This window comes from Ambystoma mexicanum, chromosome 12 (genome assembly GCF_040938575.1).
Source record: "Ambystoma mexicanum isolate Mex_15411 chromosome 12, UKY_AmexF1_1, whole genome shotgun sequence".
Lineage (NCBI taxonomy): Eukaryota > Metazoa > Chordata > Amphibia > Caudata > Ambystomatidae > Ambystoma > Ambystoma mexicanum.
Window position 1 is genome coordinate 679,484,218 of NC_090936.1, and position 18,070 is coordinate 679,502,287.

General features: G+C 43.8%; 1 protein-coding gene across 8 annotated transcripts in view; it reads left to right on the forward strand.

The window, feature by feature from the left end:
* Positions 1 to 18,070, forward strand: part of KIF21A (kinesin family member 21A) — a 2,335,619-nt gene that overhangs the window by 1,088,317 nt on the left and 1,229,232 nt on the right. For all 8 annotated transcript variants that reach the window (XM_069629214.1, XM_069629217.1, XM_069629219.1 and 5 more), the window contains one exon: positions 7,374 to 7,491. In XM_069629214.1, the coding sequence (XP_069485315.1) occupies positions 7,374 to 7,491 (118 nt within the window). The remainder of the gene's footprint in view (positions 1 to 7,373; positions 7,492 to 18,070) is intronic.

Consider the following 18,070-nt stretch of genomic DNA (forward strand, 5'->3'; position numbering starts at 1 on the left):
TGTAGATGGCTGCCAGAGGCGGGCTTAGGGAGAGGACTGTCATTGGATGTGGGCAGTATGACCCAGAGGACAGTGATTGCTTTAGAGGAGAAATACAATTTTAAAGGGAAACCTTTTTCTTTTACCGAAGGTTCCCAGCCTGACGACGGGGAACATTTATGAGCATGTGAATCCATGCCAGACCCATGCTGGAGAACAAACAATATTTACAGGTAAGTAACTTGAACCTTCTTACATAACTTTTTGGAGTCATTAGATTTAGATTTGGGATTGTTTTCGTTTTGTTTTCTCGTTGCTGGAGTGGCTTCCCATCCATTTTCTTTTTTTTTTTTTTTTTTTATTCCTGAGAACATCGACTATTCTTTGATGTGTGATTGTTTATCTAATGCTTCAACCACTTTGTGGAGCCTTTGGTCACTCCTAGGGCCATTGAACCATGCTATTATAACCTCCTTCTCCGTGAGGCAGGCTTTGGGGAGGACTTCGGGTGTTGGGGATGTTTTTCCTAGTTCGATGCACTGGAGTCCACATTCTGCCACTTTTATGAAAGAGCCCCAATATCACATCGAGCCCTTGATGATCTTCTTGACTTCTTTTCCTCAATCATGGGATCTAAGATGTTGTGTAGTATGTTTGTAATTTCTTCCCTATTCTTATCCAGTTTTTCTTGGACTGCAGTCACAAAGCCTTCCACAATAGACATGTTTGAGAGGAGCATGGCAGATAGATTAGTTTGGTCTCTTAATTGGTCATTTAATGATTCGTATAGTTTTATGAACAGTGCCATGGTTATTGACATTGCCGCAGCGGACTTGCATTAATTCCTGACCCACATGTTTCCTTCTCGGCACAGTTGCCCTTATCTTGAATAACATACCCCCCTTGGTCTGGAGCCAACAGGGGGTTAATCGGGAATGTGCAGAGATGCCGGAACATTAAAGGAGAAGTTGAGCTCTCCATTAGTTTTATCAATTCTTGGCCTTTTCCTTCCCTCTGTTTCACCCTGAATTACCCAAGGCTTAGTTGTGTTCATCCCATTTGTCAGGCATTTTTAAGGGTAAAAATCCTCTATTGATGTAATTATTATCCTTTAACGAATGGTTGCTAAAAGAGGCAAAACCGCCTCTGGTCTGTGCTCCTCCTAGCAGTCTCACTTCCTCCTAGTGTAGTACTAGGTCTCCTTTCAGGACTATTTCTCTTCTAGGCACAGCAGGCAGTTGTATATGCTTAACTCTCCCCCAAGCGTTGTTCCAGTAGGTTCAAGCTCTCTAAGAAGACTGGATCCTCTTCTTCCCTTATTGGTGGGTGGTTGTTTCCAACCATGGGTAAGTTTATATAGTGGAATCTTAGTTCATTACTGCCCCCCTTAATTCCCAAACCTGCAGCATACGAGTGTGTGGCTTCCTTGTGGGAGCGGGGGGTAGAATGGGTGGGGGAGGATTGTGATTTGACAGCCCCCCCATTTCTGCCCCCTAAGGGTGATGTCAGGGGGACTCTAATTGCAGATATTTTCTCAGAGATCCCCCAGGCCCCTTTGGCAAGCCACAGAGGGGTTCAGGTAAGTTGGTTATGTAATATCCACTCTTTCAAGGTCCAAAGACTTTATCGGTCAGGTCTTGATGGTAGGGCCAGCAGTGTCCCTTCTTTCTGCTGTGATCGGATAATGGGGTAACTTGGTAGGTTTGGTCAAAGTGGTCTGTTCAGTAGGAACTTTGGGTGACTCTTCATTCGTCGTTAGTGGCGTTTTTTCCAAGTCACCATTACAAAACAAGACGGGGTTCACCATTCTCCCCCTCACCCACAACAACGGGCCATTCTTGATCTCCTGTATCTTTTTGCTCGCGAGTGTGTGGGCGTCCAAGAGGGAGGGTGAGGGGTGTTTAAGAGCACAGTTTTTTTCTTTATACGAAGCTGGGCTGACTGGGTGTGAGGAATGAAGAGCAATTCAAAAACACCTAGGTCAGATTGTTCGCCCGCATTGGTTTGTAAAGCCTTCATATCTTTTCCAAATGCTAATTTTTCAGTTTGTTTGGCAAAATTGTCACTAACCTCACTTGCCCTTGTATCCTCGGATGGGCAGGTGGAGTTGGTTTTTTTCAGCCCTTCTTAGCGCCCACAAGACTGCTTTACCATGCAGATCATGGCTCATTCCTTGTGGTTAGTTGTTCCAAACTCCGGCAACTGGATCTTCTTCTCTCCTCCGCCATCCCTTGTCGCTGAGGCATAGCAGAAGTGAACGGCAGCAAACTGCAGATAACTGCTTCTACTCTGCTTCACTCCGCAAGTGAGCAGGGTATTTGTAGACTCCTCCCAGCAAACAGGTAACAATGAAAGCAGACTCGCAGTCAAACGCCTAGCCCCTGCAGACAACTACTGCTACTCTGCTTCAACTCTGCTATGGTGTTCTTTTTATACCTTTGTTTACACTATCTATCTTTTTACTTTTTTTTTTTTTATTAGTGACACTTCATGAATCTATTCTTCATTATTCTCCTTTGGTTTTTATCCTCCTGATTAACGTCAATCTCTTGATCTAAAAATCTGATGATCACCTTAATTAGTTTTATATCTCGTAATCTAGACACAATAAAGGTTTTACACTGACATATTTATTACCCCATACACATGTGCACTTGAATTTTTTTGCATACTCCTTCCTTTAGTATCACTATAATAATATATAATAATAGTATAATGTATCTCATACGCACTCTTCTTTTTGGCCTGCCGCAGGCATCCTTAAATAATACCCTTATTTGTAGTTTTAGTTCCCTTTTGGAACCAGGAATCGAGAGGTATCTATTTCTTTTCTTTCTAATCCCCAAATATTCTGTTACTCACATACAGGTCCAGTCCCTTGCCATATATTTGCCTTTTTCAATGCTCTACTTGCATCCGTGGCTCAGCTTGAGTCCCTCTGCATACTCTTCCCCAATCGACCAGTTTGCCTTCAGTCCGTCGGGCACCGGCGGGGACCGGGCAGGAATTTCTTCAAAGGGGCACTTGCTGACCAATTCTTATCACGCGTGTGTATTGCATGCTGCTCTTCACAGGAAGCTCTACGATCTTCCGGCTAATGGCAAAATCAGTCGATAGTCCAAATCTAGGCCCACGTCTACTGGACCAGAACCCATCTGCACAGCTACCATAATGTGCTCTAGCACCTTGAAGCGGATAATGTGCTAGATGGAATTACCATAATGAACTCAGACCCAAATAACCAGAGAGAATCAAAGAATATAGCAAAGTACTACTTTATTGTCAGCTCGAATAAAGTAGGGTAATCTGGCAAACAACAAACTAGTCCACGCATTTACACTTCAATTTCGATTACACAACGGTTTTATACCTCAATGTACGTCAGCTATGTCGTCTTCCTACGTGGCAAACTGTAAACCCTATTGAAGTGGGGGGGATTTGCTAGGGGAACATGTATGACTATATATCTTATAAGTATTAGTAATATAATTGAATGCCCCTTATCTACTAGGCATGCCTTGAACCACCTTTAAACACGTATAATACAGATTATAACAGAATACCAGCAGCGGTTTGGCCTGTGCACATTGTATAGCATGTTGCTACAAAGAGCCTCCGATCAGTTGGCATTCCTTCCCACCCTTGGACTTTCTGCAGCATGTAAGCAAAATGAAACCCCAGTGCAGAGAGCAACGTCCGACTACTACCTACTTGCCCAATTAGTTAATCTCTCATCAGTCAGGTCCATAGCCAAGGCTTCTTCATAGTTGACCTTGCCGCTTGTTCTCTGTTCTGGGACTTTCAAGGGAGTGTAGGTACACCATTATCTTTGTCTGGAGCTTAATGAATAGCCCTCGTTTTCGACTTTTGAGTCATGTGTGAGGAGACCATGATTTTGTCAATTTTGTCCTTTTATTTACTGCTATTTGATTTAATTAAGTTCGGTGTCATTACTCCTCTTGGCCTCTGGAGATTTGCTCACTCCACCTTGCGTAGGCTTTTCGTATCCTTGATTGTCCAATACTTGGCTTTCGCAGAAGTTTTCTTACTTGCTTAATCTAATAGAAATATGTCTTAGGTACCTGGCCTATCCTCTTGACTCCCTTTGTGCCTTTCAATTATTCCTTGATGTGGCATCCTTGTTCACAGGCAAATAGACTCCTTTTTATTCCTCACACAAAACTGTTTTCCAGCGTCTCCTGGTTCAGCAGCTCTGGTCGGTCTCTGAGGTAGCTTGATTGCTTTCAACACAAGTCCCACGTCCATCTTTCCACCATGGCTGCCTTAGCCACGTTATGTTTTCTTCTGCAGCAAGCTTCTATATGTCTCAGCTACCTTGTGTTTCTGCGTATGTGCATTAACTTCATCTCTCCTCACTTATTTATTTGATGCATATGATTTCTTTGCCTTCGATTACATGCTTCTCTTATCTCTTCAGTTACATCTTTATCCTTTTAAGTATTTGCATATTGTTTCAGTGTGTCTTTGTACATTTCCCTCAAGAGATCACTCTGCTCTTGTCAGATTTAACTTCTAGCTCTTCGATGTCCATTTGAGTGCGGAGACATCCTTCTGTCCTTTCAATGCAAGGGCACATTCAAAACTGTTTGTCTAAGTGCATATTGTGTCTCATACACTCGATGCAGTATTGGGACAATACCTGATCTCCCACATAGGGCTCTTCTCCTGCTGTTCCAATATGATAGAGTCGAGCGGGCGGGAGCTAGGGATGATGTGTCCACCTGCTCCTCTACAACACCTTGGTGCAGGTATCTGTGTATAAAAATGTATAGAGAGCGGCAAAGACCTGAGGGCATGAAGGTGCTGAGGTAGTGAACCACCAGAGAGGAGAAGCAGGAAGCAGCCAAAATCAGAACAGGTACGTTTTTAGCTGCTTACGAAACAATGATAGAGCTTGGATGTGCCTAACATGCAGAGAGAGAGCATTGGCCGAAGAGAGAGATCTACCACCGACTTGTTGCTTGGAGAAGCGACTGACCCTGAGGGAGTTGGAGGCGGATGAGCGAAGAGCTCGAGAAGGAGGGTATTTAGGAAAAGAGAGTTGAAGGTATTTGAAGTGCGACCATAACTGATTCTGTACCCATTTCAGGACGGAAACCCGCCTGGAAAGAGGGTGGAGGATATGGTTAGCCTCAAAGTAAGTAGAGAGCTGAGGAGTAATAATGGATTTCAACACTTTGGACATGGCAGGGAGAAGCGAGATTGGGCGATAGTTTTCTACCACTGTAGGGTCCAAATGGGGCTTTTTTAGCAGCGGACACACAACAGCATGCTTAAGAGAGGGGGCAATGAGTCTGGTGGTACATGAGTGTTGAAGCGCCTCAGTCAGTAGTGGAATCACATTTAGGGGCGGATCCTGTAAAATGTACAAGGGTACAGGATTCGCAGGCAAGGCGGATTTGAACTTAAGTAGCACGTCTGATACCATGCTATCGGTAATAGTAACATAACTAAACGTGCTAGAGCATTTAACAGAGCAGCGCAAAGAAATATCAGTGCTGGGATAAGTAGCTCTCTCAGCACATAGTTTCTCTATGATAGTACAGATTTTGTTATGAAAAAAAGAGGCAATAAGGTCATAATGAGATTGTGAGTGAGTGCTCAAGGAAGGAGCTTGTACAGGAATGGTGAGCTCCTTGGCAACTGCAAAAAGCTTCTTAGAAGAGCACAAGACATTAAGGATGCAGTCAGCATAATGCTGGATTTTAGCTGCTTTGACAGAATCTTAATAATGATTCCTTGCTAGTGTATAAGCCAATTTAAAATCAAGGTCAGAAAATGAGTGCCATTTCCACTCCATGTGACAGCATTTCTGTTTCAGTAGCCAATGTATTTCAGATGTACAAACACTTATTCCTATTTTGCTGAACAGAATCCATAACGGTGTGAGAAATAGCCTCAAACGAGACTCTGGACCATCGCCGTTGCGGTTTCATGAGGGGAGGGGTCTTAGCTTTAGAGGGAAGATAGGGCAGCGTAAAAGGAATCAGAAAATGGTTAGACCAAAGCATTGGCAAAGAGTCAAACACCTGGGTGCCATGGATATTTTAAAACATTAGATCCAATTGTGGTTGCTTAGAGAAAGACTAGAGTGTGCAAGAGAGGCAACGAGGCTCTGTGCATGAGGGTTGGAAGACTGTAGTAAGTGGAGATTAAAATCTCCTAACAGCACTAGTTTGGAGTAATTCAGAGTAAGGTCTGGAATAATTTGCACGAAATCCACCCCAAACTGGTAGGAGACGAAATAGACAGTACATTCTGGAGAGGCCTACAGTTTGGTAAGAAGCAGCTCACAGGGGAGATTATGCACAAAAGGTACAGCCTGGCAATTGTGGAGTTTGTCTACTACCAGCACAGTGCCACCTTCACTCTTGGGAGGTGGTCGATCCAGTTGAACTATATTATAATTAGCTGGCAACAGCTGAATAATGTCAGGGCCAGAATATGCATTAAACCAGGTTTCCGTGATACAAAACACAGGCGCATGTGTTTCTAAAATAAGTCATTGATCATCACGATGCGCAACTGCAGAGCGAGCATTGATCAACAGTGCTTTTAACACAGAGCGTGGGTCAGTAGCCTTCCACGGGGCATGAACAGGAAAATATGCAGACTACAATACCTTTTCAGCTTTTTGGAAACACCGAAAATATTTTTATGGTACAGCAGTGTAGGTCAATTCCCCCAACACTACAATAACAGAGTTGAAAGGAAACGTCTGGACAATGTCAACATTTTAGAAGGCAGGCACGAGGTAGTAGCCCGCCATTTAAAAACAAATAAAAAGTGTTTTACAAGCTTCTTTAAAGAAATGAGGGTATTCACAGACCAGTAAGTCATCTAGACTTAAAGTGTACAGCCTTGCTTTTGAGTACTTCCATCACATTGCCTGTCACAAACGTAAACAGGAAGAATATTTAGAACCATTGATGCGAAAATTGGTATGGAAACAATTTAAGGCCTAGAGTTTGTAAAACCACAACAGGCATGTATTCCAGTGATCCTGGTGCAGAAAGTCATTGTTGAAAGGAAAAAGCAGATGCAGTGTTAAAAGAAACATTCCTATGAGGAGGATTTGATTTAGCTGGAACCAACACTTAACCATTCCACCACTTTGATAATGCATCTAGCTCCTGGAAATCCTCTGATCACCATTGAATTGCTTAAACATGTCTGAGATGCTTCTATTTACAGACACATGTCCCCTATTCCCCCTCACCCGTACCCCCTTGTCAGATAGAAAATTCATGTTAATGTTTTCTTCTTCTGGCAAAAAGACTTCAAATTGTGTATCATTATAAATGTTTCAATGAACACCACAGCACAGCCCAAGATTTCGACAAAAACATTGATGTTTTGTTTATATTTAAAAGGAGGATGTGCAAGACAGTGATCATGACGTGGATGAGGAAGAGGAGGAAGACGAGGATGATGATGAACTGGAAGTTGTTGAAAGCTCAGAAGACTCAGATTCTGAATCTGATGAAAAAGGTACGGTTTTTAGGCGGTTTTGCTGACTTTTTCCTCTTTTGTAACCTATGATTCATCATTATAATCTGCATAGCCCTATTTCTTTCATCTACAAATATTGTTTAACTTTATCTACATTTTCTCTCTTGCCTCCAAACAGAGTGCTTCCCATTTTGCGCAATGTAACATTCTATTGCTTTTGTCATCCCTTCTTAGTCATCTAGTTTACTTTGTTTTTCTGTATCGCAGGCCATGCCATTTACATTAAGCACCATCTGTCTGTAATTATCTGACCTCCATTTACACAAAAAACATACAAAGGCCCTCGGGTAACTTTAGTCCTGCATTTTGGTTATGCATTTTGGTTATGGAACAGTGCTGAAAACGTACCACTTGTTTTTTTATTAATGACCGTAAACACTTTCAGCATGCAATGGTCTACCTTCCTTGTTTTATAAAATAGACAGCTGCCAGCCCATTTCCTGTTGTAATTATATGCTCACATCAGTGGAACCTTACAACTCAGGAGTTGTTTTCTAGTAACCTTGATTTTTCCTGCTTCAGTTTTAAATTCTTTCTGCTTGTTGGTCTTTCATATTCACTGCTACATAAATCAAACCCACTCTGTCCTTTCCTTCCATCACTTCCTTCTTCCTCACCTCTTTAGGTAATTTGAGCTCTCTACACCAGTTTTCTTTCTATATTAGCTTTAAGCTCATCTGTGCTGCTATGCTTTTCTTTAGAGAGAACCATTCTCATGCTATCATTTGACATTCACTCCTTCTTGTTTGTTAATTTGTGGCGCTTTCTTTACAATACTCCTACGTCCCGTCCCCTTCCCTCCATTGGGGATGTGACAAGTCATTTGCACCACAAGAGTGCTTTGCACTTTCAACTTTGAAATTTGAAGATGCACACGGGTGCAGTGTAGCTCCACCCTGCTCTCCTGCACCACCTGTCTCTCCCTTTTACTGCCCCACAGGAATGTTTGCCTCATCGCAGCACTCCTTTTTCAGCATACTTGCCCCAAAAAATGGCTTTTTCATTTCACTTCACCCGGCCTTTGGCACACCCTGCCTCCGGGGTGCATGTTGGTGTCTGCCAGGTTTACCAGAAATACATAATGTGAGTATCTTTCAGGCATCAGACCTGCACGCACTCTATCTGAAGTGCCTCGTGGCTGATCACCAGTGGGACGTTCGTCACGTGATTAACTTACTCTCGATACATACAAAAACAGTCTTCAACACTGGAGGGAGCTTTTTGTCTAGGTCCCTTCAATACTCTTTAAAGGATTTTGCATCAAAGAAGTGTTGTATGAACAATTTGCGTAGACTTTTATTTCTTGGTCAACTTAGCTGGGGAATTCCTTTCCAGGGGTGGTTCTGCTGAGAGGTGATGAGGCTCCAACTCTTTGCTGAAATTTTCCCGCTGTTCTGTTATCTCCCCAAGCACCATAACACTCCATCTACTGCAGCTTGTGCCAAGGGGGTCACAGAACCCAGGATGGCTTCTGGTAACCTGGACAAATCTACTGGACGGCCCTCACCAAGTCTGGACCCTTGGGATGTCTTCTTCAGGCTTTGGTGGCAGAAAACCCACCAGTGGACATTCCACTGCAGGCAGCGGCCCTGGACCTTCTCTGGCACAGACAAGTAGACCAATGTCATGTGCTGAGGATGCCCTTTGAGGTATTCTTCAGAGATTTGGAACTTTCGCTGCTTCGGGTGTCAAGCAGCACTTTGCTAGTGTACCCCCTCTTCTGGGCGATGCTCAGAAACCTGGCTTCCAATGGTCAAACACTCCTTTGGTCCCGGGGTGACACAGATTAACGTCTTGTATTCAAGAGGTTAAGGCACTCCTCATCTCGGCCCACGAAGATCCCTTCTCTGGATGGCAGACACACAGGACTGGCTTCCAGGACACTTCAGGTGAAGAGCAGCAGTTGCACAATGTTCCCTTGTAGCTGGGGAAGAGGTTGCCTATCCAGGTCCTCTCTGGTTCAGTCCTTCAGTCAACACAGCAGTTTTCTGATTTGGTAAAGAGATGCAGCCCCAGACTTCTTCTTCCAACTGTACTCCAGGAAGCAAGCTTAAGATGACTTTCAGCTTCAGGTTTCTTGTTACAGCTTCTGACGAGGAGGTGAGTGTGAAGACCCCCGTTATAGTAAACACCCCCCCATTCACTCGGATGGAGCCAGGCTCAGCCAGCCAATCGCACACAAGTGCAATCATGCAGACAGCACCCAATCAGGCTCTCAGTCATTCAGGCTACTCACTGGAAACTAGACACCCACAACACATAATGTGGATTGGGTGCTGCTCCCCAGCCTTTCAGTGCACCACATTGCATTTATTCCAGTTTCAGTCAGGGCAGGCATTGTCACACAACCAAAACCAGACACTCACAACACAGAATGCATATCGACTACTCGCTCCATTCAGGTAGGCTCTTCCCGAAGGGTGTACCCACAACAAGCAGCCACTGGGAAGGCTCCAGCTACTCTGGCAGGAGGCAGCCAAAGAGGCATATATGGACCTTCCACCCAACAACCCCTCAGTGGAAGGGAACAGGGCCAGGGCTGCTCAGGACTTTGGGAAACAAGGGGGTAAGGCAAAGGAAACCAAGAGGCCACCAGTGGCCATCTTGCCTATGTGCAGGAATCCATTGATTCCTATGGCAGGTCCTAGGTAACCCCCAAATGGAGGCTTCTGTCACATACGCATGTAGCTGCCACCAGCCCATTCCCTACACTGTGGGCAACACACATGTGCCCAAACAAATACATTAAGGGTAGAGGGTTGTTCCCCTACCCATGGGTGCCCTAAGAGTATCCCATGGGTACTTTTCACCTAGAACAAAATGAAGAGCTGCACTGCCAGGGGTCCAAACTGGACTCCTGTGCAGAAAATAAGCAGAACACACAACATAATGAGTTAAAAGACAAGGAGACCCAGTTCCTCGAATGCATTTCCAGCATCACAGTTGAAACCAAGAGAAAGCGTGGTTGAGGCGTGACCTGTGGTGGGTGGACCATGTGGTCTGGGAACAATGCTGAAACCTCCAGCTCTGGCAAAATCGTGGAGCCTTGTAGGGGATTACACAAGAAACAAGCAGAAGTGCGTTTCGGAACCGAACGCAGAAAATGCCTATAGCCGAGGGCTTTCAAAGCCAAGTGGGCCCAAAATGAAAGAAAGAAGAAACAAAACATTACAGAACAGCCCCAGGCAGAAACGGTGAAACGTTCCCTGCCCAGAACTGGTAACGGGAATTGGAGAAAGGCTGGGAGGAAGCCTCGGCATATGTAAGTGAAAGTGGAAGCCAATACAAAAGAGACTTTGAACCCTGTGCTGGAGCTAAACATATTCTTCCAAACACCAAAAATGCGGATACTTTGGAAGTTGTGCTCGAGAAGAACCACAGATCTTCGAGAGCATCATTGGCAAGAACAATATTCACCTGGTGTACAGCTCGTAAACTGCCAGCCTCTGAGGCATGTGCCTGTGAGCCACAGGATACCTTTTGCTACATACGACATACTACCTCACGCACATACGTCAACACTGGATCCTGCTAAGAGTCAGTGCCCCTTTGAAACCAATGGGGCCCATGTCTTTCCTAAAAGAGAAGCTAGAGAAGTCTTTGTTCCAACTCTTTACGAGAGATATCCACCTCGATACCGAAGAGCAATTGACAAGCCTCTTGATCGTCCCATTTGGGCAAGGTAGAGAAAGTAGAGAGGCGAGGAAATCCTTTTTCTTAGATTAGGATTTGGGGTTAAGTGGTAAGGATAGAATGGGAGTTTGCACTAGGATGGTGAACTTTTAATTTGGACTACACTGACATGTTTTAGTTTGTTTCAGGTATGGAAACCACTGCTAGCTAGGGATCAATAAGTTTGTTTATTCTATAAATGTCTTTAACAATCACTTTACCATTGTTTGGTCAGACTCCTCATTCCATGCCACACATGACAGTTTGGCTGGTCAACCTGACAGCTCTCCAAGCACTCATCCCCCCACAAACAACCCAGACAAGTGACTTAGGGCTTTTATTTGCACCCCTCCTTCTCAGCAGCCACTTTGACTTAGAAACAGTGAGCATGCATTCAGACGCAAGAAGATGGTTGAGGGTAAACCAACCTGGCACATCCTTGCATGGCGTTACTATTTTTCAGATCCTCTCTGTGGTGTCGAAGGGATTTCGGCTTCTTCCCTCTCCTCCTATTTCTCGATCTCTCTTTCATATAAATTCCCCATCAATATTCCCAAAAAATTGCAAAACTCATCCAAAGGAAAGCTTTGGAGCTGTTGCCTGAGCCAGAAAGATGCCTGGTTTTCTACGTCTGTGTTTTTTTTCTGTATCCAAGAAAAATCATATAGGCCCTATTATGGTGCTGCACTGATCAATCTTCAATCTATTTCTCCCCCGTTGAAGAATTCTAGGTGCTGATCAAAGGACAGGTTGCATCATTCCCTTGTGCAGGGGATTGCATTTGTTCAGTGGATCTAAAAGATGCATAATTACATGCCCTGATTGGAAACTGCATCACAAATTCCTGTGTATCTCGAATATGAACCAGCATTTCCAGTACACTGTGCTGATATTTGGCCTCAACTTTCTCCTTGGATATTCTCCAAGATCATGAATACGTTAGTGGGAGTCCTGAGGTTGAGGGGTATGCAAGTCCATACTTACCTGGATAACTGGATGCTAAGAAGCTTGTCTCCAGAAGAATCTTCCAGGATGCTGCAGGTGTACCTCAACCTTTTGTTTGACCTATGGATCATCACCAGCTTTCTTAAATCTGAGCACTCTCCAGCCCTGCACTTTTATTGGCTTCAAATGGGACATAGTTGATGACTTTCTTTCCTACTGTGACGAATTGGGGGAATTTGTCTCCTCTCCCCAAGGAAGAGTCCCACCTGTGAGGCTAGGGAGATGATCCTGCTCTGAGGCAAGTTGGACCTCACCAGGAGAGACTCCCCCTTTGGAGACCAGGACTCCCGTTCCCATGAGGAACTCCCTGATGCCCTCCAACTGATAATTTATATGGACTTACCTAGTACACCAGAACGTTCTTAGTTTCATGAAGATAAAGTGAACCTATATTATCAGCAAGAGACTGAGGGTATCCCTTTAAATCAGTCTCCAATGGACTGTGCCGAGAATGCTGAAAAGGGATGACAAGCCAAAGAACCAGCGAGAGCAGGCAGAAAGCTGAGGGGAGGCGGAAAGCTGAACGAAGAATACCAGGGAAAAGCCCCCTGTACGTAACAGAATGGAAGGATGCGATGTGTTGCAGAACAGAGTCTGCGTAAAGCAAAGTAGCGTCAGCGTGGAAAAAATAACACTGGAGACTGGAGTGCGAGAACAGAGGAAATCCAAACAAGTTGGACCGAGAGTTTGGCGGTGGCCTGACCACGCAGCAAACGTGGTGGGCAGCCAGCCCGCACAGCAACACCGGCACGACCAGCGGGATGAAGCAACTCCCGAAGTGAGTCCCGGCAACATTTCTATTCAGAATCCAAGAACAGGACGCATATGAAACAGACAGTGTGGAAAGTGAACCGGGGAGCTACCAAGAAGCAGAGAGAGAGAGCCCAAAGTCCTGCAGGTACCAGAAACATTGCCCCTGAAGACAGAAAGTAGTACAGGAAACAGGAATATCGGAAAGTTAAAAGGGACTCAGTAAGAGTTAAATGAAACACGTCCCAGTACTAATGAGAAAAGAATTGGAAATCAATAGATGAATCAGAACTATATTAAAGGGGTAGTCCAGCAAAAAAATGTATTAAAAAAATAGATAGGCAACATTAAAAAAAAATACTAGCACTTTTTTTTTAAAACTTCCTATGTAAAATTTTGAGCCATTCAAGCTCAAAATTCGCAAAAGCAAGCACATGGGTGCATCCATTTTGTGAAATGGATGCCGGCCTCTGCTGGCTTTTGCTTTTACGGCACTAATGAAGGAAAAGCCAGCCAGCTGTAGTAAACAAAAGCTACCGCTGGGTGGCTTTTCCTTCATTGGTGCTGTATGCGGAGGACGGGGACCGGAGACCAGAGCAGGAAAGCTGCCGCTGAATCTCGGTAAGTGCTATTTATTTTTTTTAAAAAATAAGCACTAACTGCGTTTTTTTTTCTAAGTTTTCCGGGCTGGAGGAGCCCGGAAAACTTAGAAATAAAACTGCAGCTTTAAAAACGTTGTATTTATGTTTGCGGTCGCTTTTGAAGCTACCGCACACATAAATACAACGTTATTGTGTTTGAAAAGGCTGCAGTTTTTCTTTCCAAGTTTCACAGGCTCCTCCAGCTTGGAGAGCCTGAGAAACTCGGAAAGAAAAACTGCAGCGTTTTTAAACACAACCACGTTGTGTTTCTGCCTGCTGTGGCTATCCCTTTGGGTCTCCGGTGCACCCCCAGGTGAGCACCGGAGACCCAAAGTGAAAGCCAAGGCAGGCAGAAACACAACACGATTGTGTTTACATGCCGCAGTGTTTCTGCCTACAGCTGATTTCCCATTTGGGGCTTTCGGGCTCCCCACGGGGGGCCCGGGAGCCCCAAATGGGAAATGCTAAATGCTGCAGTGTTTCTGCCTAAATCTGATTTCCCATTTGGGGCTCTCGGGCTCCCCACGGGGGGCCCGAGAGCCCCAAATGGGAAATGCAAAATGCTGCAGTGTTTCTGCCTAAATCTGCTTTCCCATTTGGGGCTCTCGGGCTCCCCGTGGGAAGCCCGAGAGCCCCAAATGGGAAAGCAGATTTAGGCAGAAACACAACCGCGTTGTGTTTCTGCCTGCCTTGGCTTTCACTTTGGGTCTCTGGTGCTCCCCCAGGTTATCACCCAAAGTGATAGCCACGGCAGGCAGAAACACAACGCGGTTGTGTTTGAAAACGCTGCGTTTTTTCTTTCCGAGTTTCTCAGGCTCCTCCTCGAAAGAAAAACCGCAGCGTTTTCAAACACAATAACGTTGTGTTTATGTGTGCGGTAGCTTCAAAAGCGACCGCAAACATAAATACAACGTTTTTAAAGCTGCAGTTTTATTTCTAAGTTTTCCGGGCTTGGTGATCAATAGTATAGTGGAAACAGATGTGAGGCCCTCCAAGGGTGATGGGTGGCCCTTGTAATGTCTACAACACAAAGGGAGTATGATGGTACAACAATAGGAGTAACAAGCGTGGAAGCATGTAATATAGTGTCGAAGAAAGCAAGTGATATAAATAAGTGTTTAGTAGGAGATGTACAAGTTGCTCTTGCAATAACCTTTAAATCTGTTTTTCAAGATGAGGCAAGTATCCTGCTTAATAGGTCTAGAATACTGTCCATATGTGGCAGAATTCCTGACTTGATGGCAATTACATCCTCAGATATGCGGTTTGTGAATCTGTTTGATGACTCGTGCATTGGGAAATGTGTGGTGTATTTCTATTTGAAACTGATAAAGAAGTTGGTGGGGGAGAGTCATGAAGATAGACTAAAAAGAGGCTTTGAAATCCTTCCTTCCTTCCTTCCTTCCTTCCTTCCTTCCTTCCTTCCTTCCTTCCTGGAGGAGGCTAGCACATGGAGGAGAAACTAACTGGTGATCGGATTGGAAACCATTGTATCATTGTGGAACCAGGAAATAATTGTCCCCATTTTTTAAAAAGGTGAAAGGGTTGCCCCGGCAAGTTACAGGCCAAGTTCATTGATAGATACCTCCTCTAAGATCCTAGCCGACCTACTATTAAGTGATCTAATTAAATGGGCTGAGAGTATTCATAGGTTCAGCAATTTGCAGACAGGATATAGGAAGGGAATGGGAATGGCACTGAGCGGGATGACACTCTTTTTGTCTGCATCGCACAGGCAGGTGGAGATGCAGGGTGAAAGCTATATGTAGCATCCCTTGATCTCTTCTCCGCCTTTGACAACGTAGGTAGCTCCATATCATGACTTAAGTTGTCGGGGTCGGGCATGAATATGGGCCATATGCTTTGCATGCTTCAGCTGTTCTATTGTAAGAATGAAGCGAGGGTCAGGCTGAATACTGGGCGTGATCTGTCCAGTGCTATAGTAGTGGAGGAAGGAGTCTGACAGGCTTGCGTGATTGCACCAGCCCTGTTTAATCTGTACATATCTGACCCCTGGGAGGAAAGTATTGGCTGGGGTCGATTTCCCACTAAATGTGGAGGATTAAGGGTTAACTGCATTGCATATGCAGATGACTTGATTGTACTGGATTTTTCACCAGCAGGACGTTAACATGCACTGAATGGTGTGGTTGTGTATTTAATTCAGAATAAACTGGTTATTAATCCAGTGAAATCACAGATTGACCATAAATGGTAAGAGAATCAGGAAAACATATGTATGGGAAATTAATGTTAAAATTGTGGAGGTGGAATTATTGTCATCTTGGCTACTTGTTCTCTACGAAAAAAATACTACACAAGCAGAAAATGAAAATGGAGGTGAAAGGAAGATCATGCATTTCACTGAAGTCTGTTAGTTATAGGTTGTGTGCATTCTCAATAGTCCCCTTAATTTTATCATGCTAAGGTCACTGCAATGGTTCTTTATGGGACAGAGCTGTTCGCCTTCACCAATAGGAAGTGCTTGGACTGCATTGAAGGACGTATCTTGAGGTACTTGGTTTGCCAAAATCTGTACCAATCATTGGCATTAGACTGGAGTTGGGTCTACAATCCTGGTGGGCCCAACATATGTGAAAAAATGCATCTCTATGTATAAGATCATCATGAACATGGAGAGTGCGAGCTTTGGTTCATATTTGTGAGAAATGCTAAAAATAGATACAAACACATTTCTACGTAATTTTAAAAAATGAGGCGTGGGTGTTATGGAAATAATTGACCTTACAATCCTTGACTTTCAGTGGTGTATTAAAAACTAAATTAAAAAGTGGGATAAATCAACTGATATAGAGAAACTTTACTGAAATAAAGGTCTTCTGTAGGTACCGTCAATTGAAATTAGGTTGTACCTAGGACATTTCCATCCCTGCAATTCCATATTTGGTACTTGAAGTTTAGATTAAATTGTCTTCCAACGCTGGAGGTTATTGGACCAAGGATAAAAAAATTCCTAAGGAACTCAAAACGTGTAGCCTATGTAAATCTGACAGCATGGAAACATTATTTCATATGGTGATGGAATTTCAACAGACTATGAAGTTTAGGCTAAAGTTAAATGGACCATTTGCACACTCTACCTCAGCAGTGATAACTGAAAACGTGTGGGATAGACTGATGATGGGAATACAAGTGCCACTTTTATTGGCTTTTGTGACATTTTTGAGAAACTGCAACAGGTAGTTGTAGAGGGTAATGACATTTTACAGAGTATTTTAGAACCATGAAGTTATAAGTTAGAAAAACAGTGGTTATAGACCTAAAGCTGGTATACTTGGCATAGGGTTTATGTTGGAAGGCTTTAAGTATATGTGTGTTGTTTTATTGATGCACATTTTATAGTGTGTGATTAACTTTTTATAATGATGAATCTGTCATTATGAATTTGTAGGTGTGTTCGGAATTTAAATTGTAATGTATTTGTTTTGCTTGTTTAAGGTATCATATATACTATACACACACAAAAAGATGCTCAAATTGACACATGCAAGGCTTACTGAACAGCAATAGGGGCCTACAGAAATGTCAATTTCTGCAGAGTGTAGCTGAGTGTGCAGCCAAGTGTACGTCTCAACGGTCTATTCTGCAGGAAGACTGGTTTCCTACCATAAAGCTCTACTTAAAATCCACCAATATTAAAAAATGAATACACAGTGGCACTCGAAGAAAGAAAATACACCTGATCAGGCGTTGGCAGTAGTGCATGTGGAGGAACAAGCAAACAATCACAACACGATAATTGAGCATACTGTAGAAGCTGAGGTATTGGATGTCGACCTTCCCAAGGTAGCCAATATGACCACCAACACTAATAAGAACATAGAGCCTCACCAGGAGGACTTAACGTGGGAATTAAGTGCCTCACAATCTATCACCCGTTTCAATGGGATTGGATAACTTGTCTGTCTCTTTATCTATTCAGCTCTAGTAATAGTAGCCCAAGGAGATCAGAAGCTCCATTCACAGCTGCAATCTCCTCAACATATTGAGCCGGTAAGAGAGTAAACTGTTTGGCCGACCCTCCCTATTGCCTCTAAATTTTGCCCTGAATTCATTGGTTTAACTAGAACATCCATGAAGAATTCAAGGACCAGAAAACTTCCCTGGGAGCTATAAACTCAGGTTCTTTCATTGGAAGGGTTCATTTGTGCTAGATTTGTGCTAAATCTTATCCAGGAGAGCCGACAAGTCCACATCGGAATAAGACTTTGCTCAGTTAATGCCTCCTCTATTACAACCCACAAAGGCCCTAATCACTATAAAGCAAAGCTGGCTGAAGGTGATCCTAACTCAGCTCAGGTGTTGGATATGTTTTCTGCTAAAAAGGAGGCATTGGCTGCCATTTTAGAAGCCTCCAAGAGCCTGCCTAAACCATCCATTTAAATCCTGCAACAGAATATAAAAAGAACGTCCCTGCTTGAAAAACCAGAGGTTCTAGAAACTTTCTCAGTAAACTCAATCCTTGTCTG